The 20,100-nt window shown below is 37.6% G+C and overlaps 1 protein-coding gene across 5 annotated transcripts in view; it reads right to left on the reverse strand.

The window, feature by feature from the left end:
• The window catches only part of FBXL4 (F-box and leucine rich repeat protein 4), a 64,929-nt gene that overhangs the window by 28,641 nt on the left and 16,188 nt on the right, over positions 1-20,100 (reverse strand). For all 5 annotated transcript variants that reach the window (XR_004841204.1, XM_009649060.2, XM_035888783.1 and 2 more), the window contains exons 4-6: positions 19,616-19,961; positions 11,606-11,850; positions 1,110-1,323 (exon numbers count right to left, since the gene is read on the reverse strand). Coding sequence is in view for 4 of the 5 variants with exons in the window: in XM_009649060.2 (XP_009647355.1) it covers positions 1,110-1,323; positions 11,606-11,850; positions 19,616-19,961 (805 nt within the window). In the remaining variant the exon portion in view is untranslated. The remainder of the gene's footprint in view (positions 1-1,109; positions 1,324-11,605; positions 11,851-19,615; positions 19,962-20,100) is intronic.

The raw sequence follows: 20,100 nt of genomic DNA on the forward strand, positions 1-20,100 counted from the left end.
CCCTGCATTACCAAATCACCGTTACAGACAGCTAGCGAAACCTTGGACACAAATGTACATATGATTTACCAAAAAAAGGACAGCAAAAGGCAACTGACTTTGTAGCATGTGTGTTCGGTGCGAACTGCTTGTAAATTAAATCAGGTACTATTACGTTCAGATGTCCCTTAGACATTTACTAGACAGAACCTACTGTACCAGCTTCAGTTCTTCTGTTACACTACAGCTTAACACCCCACACGATCCAGTGTCATAACCTTGCTTCTGTGTACCAAAAGCATACGCAGAAGTAACACACATGAGCAAACTCTTCTTAAAATGTTTAACCTAGAAGGAAAAGCTAGAAAGAAACTGCAGAGACCTTTTCCCCCCCGATTTTGGAGCTCTACCAAGGAGTAGCTTTTGCAACAAGAGAAGCACGAGAGCTTCCATATAAAACAGAGCAGCAAGGTTGTAATACACGAGTAATGTAGTCAGTGAGAAGTAATGGAATTTCTTCTGATTCGAATTGCTGAATTTACTAGGAGACAACATTTGTAAAATGTAGTAAACTACAGCAGTCTTCTCAACTGTAGTGTGTAAAACCACTCCAACTTAGATAGGAAATACGCTGCAGCAAACAATAACCCTGATTTGGGCAGTTGGGGAATTGTATAAAGAAGTGACTTTTACACTGTAAATGTATTTAAAAAAAAAATTGTGTTGCATTTCTCAAATACTGCTAATATACAAGGACAGTAAGGATCTAATAATTAGTAAGTCATTCTAAAGGAGAGAATGATAATTACAGCGAGTTACTAAACAGGATAATTCCCCAATTATATTGCCAAATACAATACAGTCTGTCTGCAGTACACTTCAAAACAAGAGAAAAGCTTTCACATTTGTGATTTTACTGCATCGCTTAAAACAGCTGGTGAAGAATCACCAGTCTTCCACAGAAGTTAAAACATGCAGGCTTTTTATTTATTTTGAAGCTACCTTTGCATTTTCTTGATTTACTTTTGAATTCTAATTCACTTCTTCATTAACAGAAAAAAAAAAAAAAAAAAAAAATTTCACCAGGACTGAAAATATCTATTGCAAAGGTTAAAAACACTTATTCCTACCTCCACTTTTGTTCGGTAGAGAATGAGACGCTTTAGGCTGCCTACTTTGGCTATGTGGTTGAACGCCTGAGGTGGTATTTTATCACATGATGAGAGATTTAATTCCTGAAGGTTTGGACACATTTCAGTAATGACCTCCAAGCATGTTTCATTGAGGAAATGGCCACAAGACAACTCAAGACGTACTAGTTCGGAGCCACAAACTTTCAAGAACCTGTAAAAAACACATTTTAAGTGAAAAAGAAACATACTTTTCAAGGTGAGAGTCTGAATACTGTCAAAACCTTAAGCATGTAAACCAGGAAACAGCTCCTTTCAACAATGAAAAGCCTACAGACCACAGCTCTTATGTCACCTCAGTTAACTCACAGAAAACATGATTAGGTTGAAGTAAATTAATCATCACCACTCTGAAGAAGTTACTTCTGAATCGAATCTGTACAAATCCAGAAGAGACCAAACTAATTAGGTTTTGAGTTAGAGAGCAATATTCAAAAACCAAAGGTAGTCTGAGAGTCAAGACTGTTTCATCAACATTAATAACTTGATACTGTACGTAACCTAGATATTATACAATGTTTTGTACAAAGGAATATTTGGACTACATATATTTTAAGAAACATTGAAGTCTAGATTATGCTACACATGACATAAGGAGGCTAATATCACTAAAGCAGCCTTAAAAAGCAATTCTACCTTGAAAACAAATTGCAAAAGAATCACTGGGGGCAAGAACGGTACAGAGCACTTTTTATTAAATTAACATTAGTCCCGAAAATGCTGTTTTGGTTTAGAAAGTTGGAAGGTGCTTCCTTCTTGCCATTTACTCTGAGACCAACAATTTCATATTTCTCCTTATCTCAGAAAAAACTGCAAATGTAAAAATGAGGTTAAACAAATACTTTTGAATTGATGAAATACTCAGAAGTATTTTAACACTTTCAGAAAAACATTTCATTCCTTTCATTAACAAATATATAAAAATCAACACTTTGTAGCCGTTCTAGAACACAGGGATTCCTAAGGATTATTTCACATGCCTTTCACTGGAATTATAAAAATTTAAGATATTAAAAGACAAAATATCCAAAATTTAGAAACTTTGATGGTCTCTGCAGGAATTACACCTTCTGTCAGAGATCTTGTGTTTTCAAGCTCTATTATATGTAATCCAAGCTTTAATTAAAAACACATAAGCTTATGTCCCTTTTTATTGCAAAAATAACCTTCAAACTGTGAATCAGTCACTAGGCTTGCAAGTTTGATATTTATAGGGTGGAAAAAACCCCTCACACCTTTGCAGACATTTTGTTATACATTATTTTTAAGTTTCTCCAAGCAGAAAAAACTAAGCTCCTAACCTATGGGACAATGAGTTGACCTCGTTACTTCCTAGTACAACGAAGCTACTTGTGAGAGAGCATGAAGTAGTCTCTCCTAATAAATATTGCTATCTGCTCTATTACCAGTTCTATCGTACAAAAACCATCATGCAGGCAAAGCAGCTTTAGTTTCTGACACTTCCACCACAAAGCTAGCATTACTTTTTGGGTTTAACTGATACCATAGAAATGCCAGAGAGACACAACACTTCTGCTTGCACAAAACCTCCTATTGCTACAACTAAATCGGTACAAGCCTTCCCAAGACTTTGCTCATGCTGAAACTTAGGATGAAATAACTGCTGGTAGTAAAAGCAGACACATTCAGGGAGGCATTCCTCAATGACACTAACAGTCGCACAGGACTTGAGGTCCATCTTTCAAGACCCAAGTTTTCAAACCTTCTCTTTTCCTTATTTTCATTACTCACTCAAATCATACTTGCCATTCAGCATCACTTTTCTTTATTCCTTTTATCTTGGACAATACACGGCCTTAGTTTAATTATGCAGACCCTATGCAACAGGGAGGGGAGAGGAGATTCCAGGGTGGCTTCTCCATCCCTGGAGGTTTCCAAGAGTCACCTGAAACCTTGAGTGACTTGATCTAGCACGGGGGACACTGGCACTTCAAGTGGGAGCTTGAAGTAGATGACCTTCAAAGGTCCCTAACATTGGACATTTCCATGAGCCTACACAAACAGAAACAAAGAGAGGGTCTGAGACATGCAAGTATGGCCTTCAAATCTGCTCTTCCACTATTTTTGTCTAACTCTGCAGTCTCTCTTTAGAATCTACTGTAGCTTGTAAAATCAGAGTTTATCAAACACCAAGCACTTATTTGCTGTTTTCATACTGGATACAGTGAATTCACCTAGACCAGCAAGCCTTCTTACGGGAGCGTCAGAGCTGAAATGATACGGCAATTCACAACAATTAACATCTGGTATTTAAACATTAGACTGCTATTTTAGGCTAGCAGTAGAGTTCAGTACTGCCATGGAGAAACACAGGATGGAAATCCCCTGGAAATCAGAGTAGAGACATATGGATTCATTGCTGATTACCAATTAGCCAATTCCTCTATTTAATGAGTACTTTAACAATACATTCACACAGCTTCTTTCACCAACAAATTATCAGGTTTGTTTGGATGGTGATATTTTCCATAAAACCTTGTCAATTGCTACTTATTAAACCTCTAGCCTTTAATTTGCCAACTGATAAATATTTTATGAATTACTCCATTACAGTAATGGATGTTAGGTTAACTGCCATATAATTTAACAGGGCTTGGCTGTTACAAATGTTGGTACAGATCAACACTTTTCTCCTTCTAGGACTATTAGAAGTTAACATTGCCAGGTCAGAGAAACACTCATTTAACCCCCTAGACTTGGAGAAGAACTCCAGGCTCACCAGCTTGAGGAGTTACTACCCTCATAACGTTTAATTTAAATTCATTACACTCAAAACACACAGGCAGAGCAAACACAGCGACAGCAACAAGAACTACACTTCATGGCTTTGCTGCCTTTTTGGAAAAGGTTACTTAGGAGACATTAAACGGAAAGGCAAGGGGGAATAAGGAGCATGCAGCGGGGCGCAAGAAGGAGCTGACAGGCACAAAGTAAAGAGATGAACAGAAACAGAAGGAGGAATTTGAGGAAGTCACCAAGAAGCACAGGGCAGAGAACATTAGGCAGAACTGCAGAGTTCTCTGAACGATCAAGGCACCCCAAACTCTGTTTGCACTTAACAGGCTGCTCAGGTCAGCGGTTTTTACTAATGTCTTTCTACATGGATCTCCAAAGCCATATGGCAAAGTAGAACATGGGTTCTCATGCTGTCAGAACAAATGTGGTATTGCCTTCATACTTCTGAGACTTAACACTGGATGCCTGGCTCTGACTTAGCTTGCTTGAAAACAAACCACCCCAAAAAAAGCACCTTCTACCCAAATCAACATTTCTTCAAATATCTCTCCTTTAATCACTGAGGACTGACTGGTTCCTGGTTTTGGTTTCTCCTCCTTTCTGCATAGTCATCCATCCCTTTAGTTTTGCTTTTATTGTCAATATTTTATACACACAATTTCTGAAGTGATTTCCCTTAATCCCTTCATGCTTGTTGTGAAATATGACTGACTAAACAACCTAGAATAATATGAACACGTGCCTTTATTTTGCCAGATATTGGATGGGGCCTTTCCCTCTACGTTCATCCTCATCCTAGACTACAGTATTTCAGGGAGTTTTGTGGTTGTTGGTTTTTTGGTGTTGTGGGTTTTTTTTTTTTGGGTGGTGGTTGGGTTTTGTTTAGTTTGGGTTTGGGGTTTTTTTGCTTTTTTTAATAAAAACACAACAAAGAATCTCACTTTCCATCACCTTCTGCCTGTTCTCAAGAACTGCTGCTCATTTTCTCCCCCTTCAGCTTCAGCTTTTGGGAAGTAAGTTAGTCCTAGTGAAATCCTTCTGAAACATCAAATGTATCTATCAGCAGTTCAGACACTATTTGCTCATACTGATATTAAACCCATCATGATCATGTGGTCACTTAGTCTATTAACAACTTCCAATCTTGTAATTCATGTCTATATCATAAGCATATCCGATGAGCCAAAGAAGATCCAACATTAAAATATCATGGTACAAGAAATAGCACCCTTCGTGTCAGAACTGGCTGCATAAGACCTCCCAAACAAAATCCTCAAAATACCTGTAGACATATGCTTATGAGGGTACTGAACACATTTGCTCTGATGGTTTCTAACAGAACTGCACTGGATCCAAAACTTAGACCTCGCTGTTAGCATAATGATCCTCACCTACTTGATATCCCATGGTTCAAAGTTACTGAAAACTCTGCAACAAACTGGGATCACAGTCCAGTTCTCTCTCATCTATTCATCCTTCCTAAACACAAATAGCTACCTAGTTTTATATTCTTTTAGTACAGTTATCCAAACAGGTTTCAATCATGCTGATTTTACCAAATGTATTTTCAGTGGAATTCTTAGGTATTAATTTTGTAGTCATTGACATGTGAACCACTGAATTTTGTGTCCAAGACTGGGGGGGGGGGCGGCGGAACGGACGGACATGCGACTTCCATTTATGAACAACATAGGATTGGATAAGATTTTTTTTTTCTTTAGCACTTTCCCTTGTAGTATTACCTTATGCTAGCATCCAAATCAGGGATGTTACCTCCATTACTTGACAGATGCAACACTGCCCTGTTTGCCTAGCCCTCCTTCGTATCGTCCTCCTAGAACCAGTATTTTGTTAAAACAATGGGTGCAGTTTGCTTCAAAGCCAATTACACGCTCCCTCTGGCTACTCAGTTCTCCTGCTTTCTAGGGCCTGCCACCAGCCAAGAATAATGTCACACACACACACACACCCCCCAAACCAACCACTTGACTTTTATTCTTCCTCATTTCACTTCCAAGATCTTGAGATCATCTTTTTCTTACTGTAGTTCTACTGATATTACTCACACAGACTTGGCAGAGGACTTAATAATCCCAACCTGTTTTGCAGTTACAATCTTGCATTTAATCCAAGGCATTTAATCTAGAGGTACCATTCCTGTATCCCTGGCAGTTTCTATTGTCTACTGTTCTAAAATCTTCTGTTCTCCCTTCAGTCTTCATAATTAAGGAGACAGTTTACTTACTTTACACAGAAGGCTTAAATATTTGAACAAAATCAACCCCTGATGTTCTTACATATTTAAATAAAATCAACCCCTAATGTTCTAGGCAAGTTTAAACTTCACTCACTTTTCCATTTTCTCCCCCAAAACACTGAAGCACATTCCTCCTCCTTTCAGTCAATGAGTTGTCTTCTACTCCAGGTAGTTTACAAAGTTGTGGTGACTGCATATTTGCATGGCAGCTTTTGATACTTCCGTTCATCAGCCGACACCAACTTCTGACATCATGGTCTCTGCACTGACAGCGCAATTAATATAAAAAATTCCAAGTGCCCAAGTGCCTCTGGATCATAACGTGCTGCACCAGCCTTACAGCAGAGATTTGAGGACCTAAAGGAACTTTGACAAATTCACTTACGTAATTTAAAACAGTGAGATTTGGCTTGTGGAATTACATTTTAACATATTTCTTAAAGTCATTTCCAGATACTTTTATACTCACAATGACGTTTTTCCTTTCAGGACTGCTGTGTTGCACAACAGCAGCAGCATGTAGTACAGGGAGTTGTAACAAAAGTGTTAAGACTGGTATGGCTGGAGAATGAATGGGTACACACATGTGTAGAAGCATGAGAAAGAGCAAATGGCAACACAAGGACTGGTAGAGCAGTGTGTGTTAGTGGAAGTTAGATTAGCTGGACATCAAGATCCTTGAACGTATGCACGTGGAGTTTCTCAGGACACACAGATTAGGAGACAAAGGACGGAGGGGGCACAAAATGCCGAGACTACACACTGGACAAATTGGTTTGGACACATACCAGTTGTCTTGGTCCACCCGAGTATGCACGCATGAGAGTGAGACTGAGTAACTTAATTTTGTTTTTAAAATGAAGTCACCTTCTCTTCCTCTAAGATATTCTAATTGTTACAACGCTATTTTCTACTCTAGCATGTATTAAACTTTTTTTTTTTTTAAAATAAATCTTAAAATATTGCATGCAAGTAAGGAGAATATTAAGTACCTGATCTTGTGCTTTCCCCACTACAGATTAAACTATTTCAATAAAAACATGCAAAACAAACATTATTACTTAATCTCAGTTACAGCAACCCTAGGTTTTACTAAAAACTGTGGAAATTAAAAAAAAAAAAAAGGACACAGAAGTGATTTTTAAATTGAGAATCCCTGTCAAGTCACACATTACTCCTATTTTCTGTGACTATTTGATGCATGTTTCAGTAATTTCTCTGACCTTCCTGCTAGTTTAATCCGCGGCAAAGCCTCACCGAGTTAAAAACTGTCAAAATACACCTCTATTAAACAGAAACTAAAGCTTTCAAACATTACCAGCAACAAAAACGTTAAAGAAATATTCCTGGATGCGCTTGACATGCAAACACTGTATCGCTAACCTGAAAATAAAACACTATTAATTCATTTTCACAGTATAAAATGTTAGAAGTAAATAAAAATCCTAATACCTCAGATATTTAAAGCAAAAGAGTTTAAACAATCTAACGACATTATCAGCCACAAAGAAACCCGCATGCAGAACTCTGCTTTTAAACTGTCATCGTCCTTGAGCTGTTTAAACCTCAGAGCATTTATTCAGCATCTCGATATTCAGTACACCTCCAGTCAACTTGCCTCACTTTTCCTATATAGGTCTTATCCTCCCACGCTGATATTCCCCTGGCATGAAGAAATTCACTGTACCTCTAACGCCAAGAGAACTGCAGTTCTGCTTATGCAATGCTTGCTGTGAAATCCTTGTTTATTCCCTGTCACTTTGCATTCCAGACACCTGAGACTGCTCAGATACTCATTTGTCTTTCACCTTTCCATATACTTTTAGTTCAATCTGAACGATAAAGTTTAGTTAATTTATATTATATGCTGAAATGAAAACTTTATGATAGTCGTTTCTAGCCCTAAGGAGTAGATGTTATCAATAAGTTAAAATACCTTTAGCTTTGCCTCGGGATGTTCATATGCCCGAAGCATTCTATCTTCTCATGATAATACAGCATTTGTTTCAGTCACATTTCTTAAAATTACTCTTTTAAAAAAGGTTCTATGTGAATACATTTTTGCAAGAGAATACATATTTCAATTATTTCTTACAATCATGTCTATATGAACCTTTTAAAGCAACACACAAATTTACACAAGCTACTTAAGACTGTTGTAAGAAACCACAGATAAAAAAATTTTGAAAGATATTTGCCACAATAAAATTCGAGCAAGAGTAGCATTTAAACACACCCTGACTTGTGGAAATCATGACCTAAACTGTATAGTTGTACAAATAAAACTAGCAGTTTTGAATTCAACAGTGCCAACTGCAACACTAAATCCTGAGAAATGTGCAAAAATGAAGAAAACAAAATAAATAACAGGCCCTGTAAAAGTGAAATGCTGTTATCTATGAGGATAAGGTATTTTGAGTTTAGTATTTTGTTGTTTCTGTTCGACAGCAAATTGTAGTGTTTGTGAAGTTATTTACAAATTTTGTTTAGCAAATAATGTTTTTTTTCTCCTTGAATTGACAAATACAGGTTGGCCTTTTGAAAACAGCGTAACACAGTCCTTCAAATTGTTACAACTTCTAGGCAGAATTCTCTACACCTCCAAGGAGTTGGCTTCACAGCTGTTGATGGTCGCTTATGTAGCAACTTATCACAAAATTTATAAACTTGAAGTATTGGAATAAGCAATTTAAACTCATCTGAACTCAGCCGCAAGTTACAAGAAGACTTCTTCACCGATTATATCCAAAATAAAAGATGCAGCTTTGTACTCTAGAGGCACATCTCATTGCCTTATTAAAAAATTTCCATTGCAGAAAGAAACAAAGAATACCAAGACCAGAGAGGGAGCCAAAGATCTTAAAGGTCTTTTCCAACCTAAACAATTCTATGATTCTGAGAGAGCAGGATAAAGAAAAAAACAACAAACTGATTCAGAAACATTCATGCAGTAGGCAGCAAGAGAAGATTTTACACTAATAAATCCAGTGGCATGTGTCTTCTACTGCTACATATAGAGACAGACAGAAATACATACATATTTAATTTCTGCAAAGGACAATTATGGTCTGAAAATCCGATTAAGTTTTTAGTAACAGTTAACATCAGCAGGTAACTGATAAAAGCAGGATTGCGCTCTCCCCAGCCAACTGAGAACATCCTCTGCAAGACTCATATCCTGAAGAGTAAACTAGAAAGAAAATTTAAGTGTGAAATAGAATTCCTAGGGAAGTCAAAGTACCTCCATTCTTTGGAACCTCTGTTTTGTATAGTATCTCCCAAAAGTCAGGCTGCGTAAGGAATATCTAGAAGTCCAAAAGGAAAAACTGTGGGAGTTCATGACTACGTGTCCTGGATGCTGCAATATCCACCAGGTGGTGGTTTCTTAATGACAGCCAGGACAATAAAACCAAAACATTACTTGACAGATTCCTCCTCTGAGGAACAGTGAGTCTTACCAGGAGGCTACTATTTTGAAGAAAATTACCTTAATGCTTTTGAAAAGCAAGTGTTGCTCTAATAAGTCTCCTGTATTAATAAATACTTCCATAGCAAATGAGCAGCAAATTTTCCCTTCCTGGAGGCCAGCAAATTTGACAAACCTGCTAATGAAGAATGTCAAAAGGAAAATTCGTGTTTCGAAATTCTACTAGAAATGACACTTCTACAGAACAGAGAGTTGCAAAATTATTTCTGTATTAGGAAAAAGAAGACTTTCAAAACCAGACCTAGTTACAGTGGAGAATTTTTGATTCAGAAGTAAAAATTCTGAGCAGAAGTCGCACCTGAAAATTATTTAGCTTACAACTTTGTTTTAAAAATTTATGATTGAACTGCATCTCCCATTCCCAGACTGTTTGTAGCTCTTCCAAGACATACTTCTTCCTAGGAATACAGATAACTTCACAATTGTATCAATGTCCAAGAAACACTTTTCCCTCTTGTTACAAATAAATAACACCTGTAATAATGAAAATAAGTCGGCCACATTTATTCACAGATTATTATTAGTAAAACAATGAATATTTATTATTTTAGAAAAGATTACTACACCGAAGTGCTACTATTAGTTCAGCACTGAAGTAAACATTTGTAACTAACTGAAATTCAGAAATGCTAAAACTGCAAAGTTTATAATTCTCTGAATTTGGACATTCATTTCTTTCAAGACTACAAAAATTTTTAGCAGTACTGCATGCTCCAAAAAATAATGTAAATTTTAAAAAATTGCCATGAAGATGCACATACTTTAAGTTTTTAAAAGACAGATTTAATAGCTAAGCATCAAAAAGCAAGAACTTCATGATTTCAGAGTTGAATTCTCAATTGAAGCCTGCATATTTATCCTCTGCATAACGTATCTAATATGAAATCCAAGTTTAGGAGAAATGTTTGTACCCCATTCAACAACTAGCTGATGTCTGTCTCCTTTCTCTACCAACAAGCACAGAAAAGCATAGGGCTCTGGATTATGCTGGAATGTCAGGAAGAAAGGAAATGACATTCTCATCTTGACAAAGTATTGCTTCAAATTATTTTACCTCCCCAGGGAAGGCATCCAGGCACCAAGGGAAAGAAAATGTTTGAATACTTGATTTAACCTTTTTATTCAGAAAACAAATGAGAGTTAAGACAATTTTTTTAGATATATTAAACATTTCTGTTTCTTATCAGTCAAGTTCTGCTTTCACCTGCCATTGCTTATTACCTCTTAGTTGAAGCAGCAATTTTTGCTTAAATGAAATGCATTGATAGATGCTGTTTAACTAATGCAAACGAGCAAAGAAGCAAGAAATGATATGTTAAGAAAGCAGAGAACACGGCTGTTATACAATCCCTGCAAATTTGCTATTTTAATGACCTACAGCACAGTCATATTTTCAGCTCAGTGGAAGACGCACATGCAAACCCCCTGTTTCCCAACAAGGCTAATGTTTTAAATCATTTTTATGAAAATATTTGCATTTACATTGCACTCCAGTGATTACTTAGGGCCCATACCCTGTAAGCATGCACTGTAATCAGTTTATTACTGCAGCCATTCTAATACAGTCCTACTGATGACTCATCTGTACAACGAACAACTGCAAACATTTTCTTCGTGAGACGGACTCTTGACAGCTTGGTTCTGGTGGAGTCTTTTAGAAGCCCAGGAAAAAGCAAAACACTCCCTGGAAGAAGCCTTTCAGTCACAGGCAGTTTCGCACATGCAGGCTCTACATATTGAAACGGACTTTTGTTGCTGTATCTGCTCTTACCATTTTAGCTGTTGTTTTTTTCTACATTATAACAATCACATTCTTTATAGTAAATCAAAGGCATTTCTTGTCTTTCGATGAGGTTTCAAATACTTACTGAAACTACTGTCCAGCAGCTCAGCAAACAGAGCTTGTCAAAACACTTCCGTACATTTAGCACTGACCTGCTAAATCCTGAAACAGAGATGGCTCCCCTGTTTCCCGTCCAAGATAAATTCAGCCACTGGATGAGAGTGCAGCGAGACTGTAGGTATTCCAGAGATGCATCATTAATCCTTGCCCAGTAAGGTTGTAAACTGAGATGAATGTACTGTAGAGGATCACAGCAATGTTGATACAGTAGCTTACAAGTTTGCGCTAGTCTACACAGGTCTGGCACTGTAAGGTGACTCAAAATCAACTGGATGAGCTGTATCAAAAACAGAGAAAAAGTCATGGATGGTCATATAGCACCTGAAATGTTAAGGGAAAACTGCAAATGAATAAGAAAAGATGTTCTAACTTCAAAGAAAAGTAAATCCTTTTACTTAAAAGTAGCTTCTCATATAAATCATTGATTGGCTATTAAATAGGACTGCACTGTCTTCTCAATTTGACAACATATTAAACAAGAAAGGGAAAAGCAGATCAGCATATGAAAGTGATAGGAAGCTTTCAAATTAGAAGTTTCTTTACCCATGCTAATTTAAACAGTGATATACATGTAAACACTATGTTTACATATTTCCCTTCACAATGTCTGCACTGCCGTTGATCAGAACGCTGAATTGGCATCCTCTTTCTTCTCTGGATGTGGTTTTTAAGATGGTAGCGTATTTGTTGAGTAAATGGAAGAAACATACCACGTCCCACTTTCCCCACACCTTGAACTGACTCCAGATTTATTCCTCTGCTCCCTGCTTTAAAAATAAGTGTTTTGTCTTCTACGTTATACCCTCCCATCCATGCTGGACTATGCAACCAGGTAAAAAAATTCAACTTCTTTTACAAAGTAATCTCTTCCTTGCTGTAATACTTTGAGAGCATTTTTGTTCTATGCCAGAGTCAAACCTGATAGGCAAACCCCCTTTTTACCTTTATCAGGTTGAATCATCTCAGCTTCGGAATAATCACCAGCCCTTCTGACTAGCATCACTATACATGATTTTGTAATGACTTATCTCACACTCAGAAATTAAGAAATATCCTGTCTCCTATCATGCTGTTTTCCTTCCCAAAGGAAGATCAACACACAGACACACAAATACTCACTTTAGGAAATAACAGAAATGATCAACAACAACAACAAAATCTCCTTTATCTTAGAAATGGAGAGAAGATGCACTTGAAAACTGAAATCTAAAAATTAATGTTTACTTTACCAGTGCTGTCTTTAACAGCTCTAAGTGCCTGCACTCAAGTTACATAACTAAAATTGACTCAGTGTTTTCAAGCAGAGTGGGAAACAATAACTTGCTGAAATGAATCAGTGTAAATTAAAAAAAACCCCAAACAACCCACAAACCAGCTTAAATTGTAGAGAGTCCTGTGGCCCTTTCAAAATACCATAATGTTTCATTTTCATGTCTTGTAAGGATTCATAAGACAAAACCGCCAAAAATCAGAATAAAATGCTTGACATCAGATGAAAATGAAGCTGTTGGTGAGATCCAAACAGATTGTACTTCCAACGTACCAGTTTATGCAGCTAGCTTCCGCCTCCCCTCCTCCCCCCTTCATTTTTGGAAGAGAAAAAATAAGAAAACAATCCAACTTCCTGCAAAATGAAAAATGTTACTTCCTACTCAGCTCCAGATTTAGTATTTGGATTTCAAACACTATCTACGACTCTTCAAAAAATTTAACTTCAACTCCAATGCCAAAATACAGTGTTTGCATATACTCCAGTTTCTCTCAAGCTGGATTTCAAGCCCTCCCTCTTCCCTTCTCCTCGCTCCTCCTTCCCCCTAAAAACAGCCCAGGCTTTTTGACTCTGCAGGTGCCTGGAACTCTCACCTCAGCTTGATGCAGAGGATATGCATAGACATTTCGATGTGACAGCAGTGTGTGTGTATATATATATTCTATGATTTTATATGTATATAAAATCATAGGTTCATAGAATCGTTTAGGTTGGAAAAGACCTTTAAGATCATCAAGTCCAACCGTTAACCCGGCACTGCCATCCTACCACTAAACCATGTCCCTAAGCACCTCATCTACCCGTCTTTTAAATACCTCCAGGGATGGGGACTCAAAAAAATATATCTATAGATATATAGATATATAAAAATAAACAACTGCAGTTAATATATTATAATCAGCAAAGTTTGCTCTCAACTGGCATTTATTTTGTTGGCATTTTGGTATCTGAGAGAGCAAACTAACTAGGAGCTAACACGGATATAATCCCAAATTAGTATCTTGGTTTTTGCTTGGCTCAGACCCATACTTCAGCTCAAAAATTGCTTAGCACCGTTTTGTCATTCTAATAGTAGATACCTACACATGCACCAATTTTTCTAAGGCCATCAATTCACTTCAAATGATTTTCAATATTCTGAAAGACAGCTTCAAACTATTCTGCAATCTTTCAGCTATTTCGCACTCTGTAAGCCACCCAAATATCTATTTTATGAATGTCTTTTCCCTCCGGTTTTTCCCATGCTTATTTGGTAAGTTTTCTAGAGCAGAGAGCTCAGCAACAAAGGCTGCACAGTTAGCTAAATTTACAGCTACAATTAATGTGGCGTAACTTTGTTTTTATCAGACATTATAACACCAGTTTTGTTTAATAGAAAAAAAAAGTTATTGTGTGATTTCTGAGCAGTGAAGATAATGGTGAATGAAACCATAAATGCCTCACCAATGTCCCTTTAGACTAACTGATGACTTCAATGAGTATTTCATAACATACAGGATGTCACAGTCTTTCCACACCTGAGATGAAATCTCTTACCATGTGAATGTCTTAATCAGAAAAAATAATCCTCCTTTATTTTTTACTGAAATTATGCTACTTCATAATACCTACAATGAAAAAGTGTAATGAAATGTCACTACTATGACATTAAGATATAAAGTACTTTTTTTCTGGCTTTTGATTAAACAAAGATAACAGATTCCAAACCTACAGGCTAATAACCATTAATCACTGTTAATCTGGAGCCTGGTGTCTGTCAGAAATCTGCTTTTTATGTATGTGTATCCTAGCATAAAGTACAATTTGATACCATGATGAGTATGTGACACAATGTGCTGTACTGTGCTACGCCATGTTCAGGGTGATTCCAAGAATGCTGCAGAACTGAGTACCTGCTCTGAAAACTGATTTCCTAACACAGTTTCTTGCAAACAACTGCTTTTATTCTGCATTTATGAAAAATTATGGCAATCATTGTTCCACACTTTCTTACAAATCAATCAGTAAAAACAAAGATTATGGAAAAACAATACAAAGGAATATAAAGAAGAAAGCAAAATATAACTTATAGAACACTGATTGCTTTTTTAGGCTATGATGAACCAAAAGTACTTTCTCTACCATTTCCAGGGCAAACATGGCACATGCCAGCTTTAGAGACATGGTGAGATCAACACCTACTACAGTGAAAACCTCCAAAAGCTGGAGGTTTCCAAATCATAACTTTCCACAACAATTCCACAAACAACAGCATGCAAATTCATTCTGTGCTGGTTCAGCACAAAAAAAGACCCTGATTCATACCTGATCCATGTGTGTTTTATCATCACAGTCCCTGATTGCAGCATCTTACATAGATGCATGTATTTTGAGTTAAAAAATTAAAAATGTAACATTTTAACATCTTAAAAAAACCAGACACCTCACCCACTGCATCAAAGTTCACTTATAAGCTCAGACAGGATCTCCATCACGCTCTTCAACACATGGGGTAAAACTTTACCAATTAGCTCCTAACAGTACTTACCTACCCAAAAGCTTCTCCAGCTTTTTAAAGCTTTTTTTGCTGAATAGCAGCAAGGAATAACCACTTGTACCCAATAAAATACTTTCTGTGGCTAAAGCACAATAATGCAGAACTTGATTTGGCCAGAAAACAATGCCTGGATGCTGGTCAAACCTAGAATATCTGCACTTTCTACAAATTTCTTCTTTCAGTTCTTCAACATGAGTCCCTCTGTTCCGAAAATATATTGGTCTATGCAAACCACTCTTTCAGAAACACGCAAATGAATGACTTGCAATTTTTTCATTCTGCAGCTAGAGCTGCCACAGCTTAGACTCTTAATTAACTAGAAATGATACTAAAACATGCTGAGATAAAGGACAGAGGATATGCGCACAAAAAAGCAAAGCAAGAAGGCAGGAAGGAGAAAATGGTATTCCAGGGCTTTTGACATTCTCAACATAGTTTAAGAAAACACAATCCCTAGTTCCATGATGGTATAGCTTGCACCAACAAATGCATACACATTTAATGGCTCACGCGAATGCACGAAGAGTGGATCTTGCAACTCTTTAACAAAACACAACCATTTAAGTCTCTTCTTTATTCTACTCACATAACATGCTTTGCTGGAGTGGGCTTTGCATCACCAGGCTATAGGCTCTGATCCTCTCAACAGCGAAAGGCTGTAAAGGTTTTAAGCCCCTTCTTGATTCAAAGAACAGAAAAGGATCTTATGGACAGGCTGCACAATCAAATAATCAAGACTCTACGAGGACTAAAGCTGGAGGGATCTTCTCCATGTACCATTGCTCGCAGGGTAGTCTGCTATAGCAACTGGCAGTGTACTGGCCATTAACTGAAGGGAACCTTATGCCATATGGTTACTAGCTGTTAAGACAGCTTTTAAGACCCTCACGAGCTTCTCTTTCTAAAGAGAAGCATAAAGTCTTGCTGATTATCTGAAAGCCTACAAATATTTGTTCTGGAAAGATGTATGAAATTTACTGTTGAGGGAAAAAAGTGTATGACACTTAAAAATGCTCCTGCTTATTGCTCCAACACTTCTATCGAAGTACCATTTAAGGGATGCAGATCTTACATTCAAGACCCATTTTCCTGGAACTTAGGTGCCAAATCCACATTTAGCGGTGAAATTCGCTTCCCCAGAAGACACGAACAGCTCATAAATCTTGTAGGCAGCTTTAGGAAAAACTGGCTTCAAGGAATGACAAAGATGTCACAGATCTTTTTATATCAAAATTTATATATAAAAAAAATGTCTTTTGGACTGCAACATGGAGGATTTCTCCTGATTCCCCTTTCTGGAGAACAAAAGTTAGGTTCTCGGTACCTGGCACATCTTGGTGAGTCTCAGATTGCACCAGAGGCATGCTGTGGCAGGTATTCCTCACCTTTCTCAAAGGCCTTCAGGTCTCAAGCATTTCTGCAAAGCCAACTAAGACTGAGGCCTTACTCCTTCACTTTACAAGCAGCTCAAGTTATAGTCAAGGATAACTGGGAAGAAAGAGAAGGACATGAAGTGTCTCCTAGAAAAATCCTTCCTCAATTTTAAGGTAATTCCAGAGAACAGATGATAGTACAACTATTTCACAGCTACTAAGGGCTGGTTAGCATCATCCGTGAGCGGGAAAGGAAAATCTTCTCACCTTGTTCATCCAAGATTTCACACTTTCTTCTAACGAAGTCTGTGCCCCAGGAGCATTTTTCCCTTTTGTTGGCAGGACCAATCTAGACTCTTACAATGTTTGTAGAGCTCCCACTGCAGCAAGGCATTGCTAATGCCATTTTGAGGAACACCACAGTCTATGGAAGTTTCAGAAAGACAGCAAAGGCTGGAGGAACGGCTTCCCACATTAAGATTAGGACAGATGACCATTCATCTTGTGTATTTTGTGAATGATGAAGGGTATTATGAAAAAGCCTGAAACAGCTCAAATAAGGAATAGGCACACGTATGAAGACTTAGGACAGTTACACATTCACAATCAACATGAATGTATAAAAATATATAATTTTTCATGTAATGTATCAATCAAAACTGGAAGGAGTCAGCGGTTGCCTTACTTCATCATTACAAGGCTCAAACACTTCCCAGAAATATCTGACATTTGTCAGCCTTGAAGACAGCATACAGAGTACTGTTCCCATAACTGGTGCGATAAAAACTGTCATACTACAAAGCACAACATTTTTGTTGTTCTAATACCCAAACCTTCCAGCTGGACCAAGAAAGTAGGAGACTGGGATTGCTGCTGTCACAAAACCAGTCCAGAAATAGTCTTTTGTAGTTTTCTGATAAATATTCCACCCATATTTTCAGTTTCTTTAAATCAAAGCAGAAGAAAAAAAAATGTGCTTGGTATTGATAGACCACATAAATGCATTCATGAAACCAAACATGTTAAAAAATGGATAAAAAAGGAAGCTAGTACACAAACAGGAAAGCAGAAAAGCACAATAAAGTACATGGAGGCAGAAGTTCATAGAGTAACAGGACTACACAAATACTTCCTAAATTATAATCTTAATATGTATAAACACGTGGAACAAAGAAGAGATGAATCAATCTCTCTGGTAGTCTACTATATTACAAACCAATTTATCTAGCCTTTTCAAACCAGACTTCCTAGATTTAAATCAAGTTTTCTCTATAATTAATCTCTTTGAATGACTAAAACCAATACAGTTTTCAAACTTTCAAACAGTTATATGTTTTTAGATATTCCAGAATCAACTGCACCTTTGCACATGCAAAGTACTTTCTTTACTTCAGCACTGCTATACAAACACTGACAGTAAAACATATTAAATACTATAAGGGCTCTGGAGGAAAAAAATCCCACCGCTACAGCTAATTCAGGATGAAACTAGTATACTCGTTTATTATTCCACTGCAGCGACAACAAAAAAAACCCAACCTCAAGAACTGAGGAAGACTTAAAGAGAAGACAAATACACAGGAGAAAGACAGAGGGAGTTGTTACATTCTCTTCCTCTCTCTTTCCTCTTTACAAGCACAGCAAACTTCTACAGGTTACTGGGGCACACAGTCACCCAGCCATGGCCTTCACGTGCTGAACTGGGGTACTTAGAGACAAAAGATGTGACAAAACCAAAACGCTATTTGATTAGATCACATATTTCTGAAAGTGCCCTGCAATCAGTGACAGCATCTCTCACCATCCTCCCTTCGCTTCCAAAGGCGCACCTGATCCACTCTGAGCTTTTGATGAGTTACCGCGGTAAACAAGCACTTACTTCTTCTGCCAGACCGCAGCACACTGAAGAGCAGGAACAACCATGCCTCTGCCCAAGCCCACAGGTCTGACCAGCAAGTAAAGGCTCCTTGCCACTATGGGCAAATCCAGTTTATTTCAGGAGAGGTGGAGACAGTTATTTTGTGTCTCAGTTCTTACTCTAACCAGGGCACTAGGCGCCACGAACGGCTTACACCCCACTGAGAATTTCCTGGCCTGCATACAATATTCAGCAATCATACTTCACAATCTCATTATACTGGAAATTACAGGAAAGAAAATATTTATCTACACTGACTCTGAGCACACATACAAGTGCCCCACTGCCAGGGCATCTGAAGTAGTAGGAGTAGTTTCTTCACAACTGTTTTCTGTGCTAATGATAGAATAAAAAGTGGCAAACATCAAAACAAGCCAGTGCACAGAAGTCCAGCTATAAAACTTTTTACCTGCACCTGAAGAAGCTTATTTCATAGCATTATGAAAATATTATGGCAGTTTCAAGAAAAAAGTTCTGGGTTTTTATAAGAGAGATTAACAGGAAAAGAAACTTTTAGCCTATTACAAACTATTTCCACTTCCAGATCTTGATTCAATCTCATCATCTCTCTCATGTATCTTCTTCATCAAGCATGAAGACTAAAAGCACTGGAAAACTGCCAGAAGCTTCCCAGTTCAAGAGCTAGAATTTCAAGTAACTGGTGTGAAAACCATATGTGAGTGGACAGATTCTCAAGAAATGAAAGTGCAGCAACAATGCAAGTACCAGCAAAGTGGCTTACTAATATCCCTCCATGGAAGTAGACAGACATACATAATTCAGGCATAACTACACAATAACTGCAGGACATTCACAGAAGAATGCACAGAACTAACTGGAAAAAACCAGCAATCTTGACCAGTACCCTCTAAAGCACCTTTGCACCCTTAATTTAATTAAAATAATTAAAGGCAAATACATGGAGTACAAACATGCTTTTCTCACCTCATAAGGCAGTTTATCAAAATATCCATTAGTCGGCCATTCCCTGAGGGTAACAATGCTGAACTGTTTATTAAGGGTGTCCATTCCACAGCCATACTTTTCTTCATCCTCATCTTCATCGATATCGTTCATATCAATCATCGAAGTCTTAAGTGAAAGCACAGGTCTCTCTTTCACACCATGTAGTACCACTGCATCCAATTCAGTGTAATAGTCCAGGAGAGAGCTGTTCACTTCCAGTCGGATTAAGTTTGTGGGAAAGTTTATCTGTTTGATACAAGGTGTGAATTGCCGAGCCTGAGGACCATTGACCTTTGTAGGTGCTTCGGACCAAAGGATTTCCCATCTGTGAAAGAAAAATTGCACATGCAGACAGTATAGGGATTAAAATCAAAGTTACTAATGCAGTTCCTGAACACAGTAAGAGTGCTTCTCTGTCAGAAGTATTTAACAAGTGAGAAACATGGTTGAAAAGGCAACGAAAA

The sequence above is a fragment of the Egretta garzetta genome, unplaced genomic scaffold (genome assembly GCF_000687185.1).
Source record: "Egretta garzetta isolate BGI_Z169 unplaced genomic scaffold, ASM68718v1 scaffold231, whole genome shotgun sequence".
Taxonomy (NCBI): domain Eukaryota; kingdom Metazoa; phylum Chordata; class Aves; order Pelecaniformes; family Ardeidae; genus Egretta; species Egretta garzetta.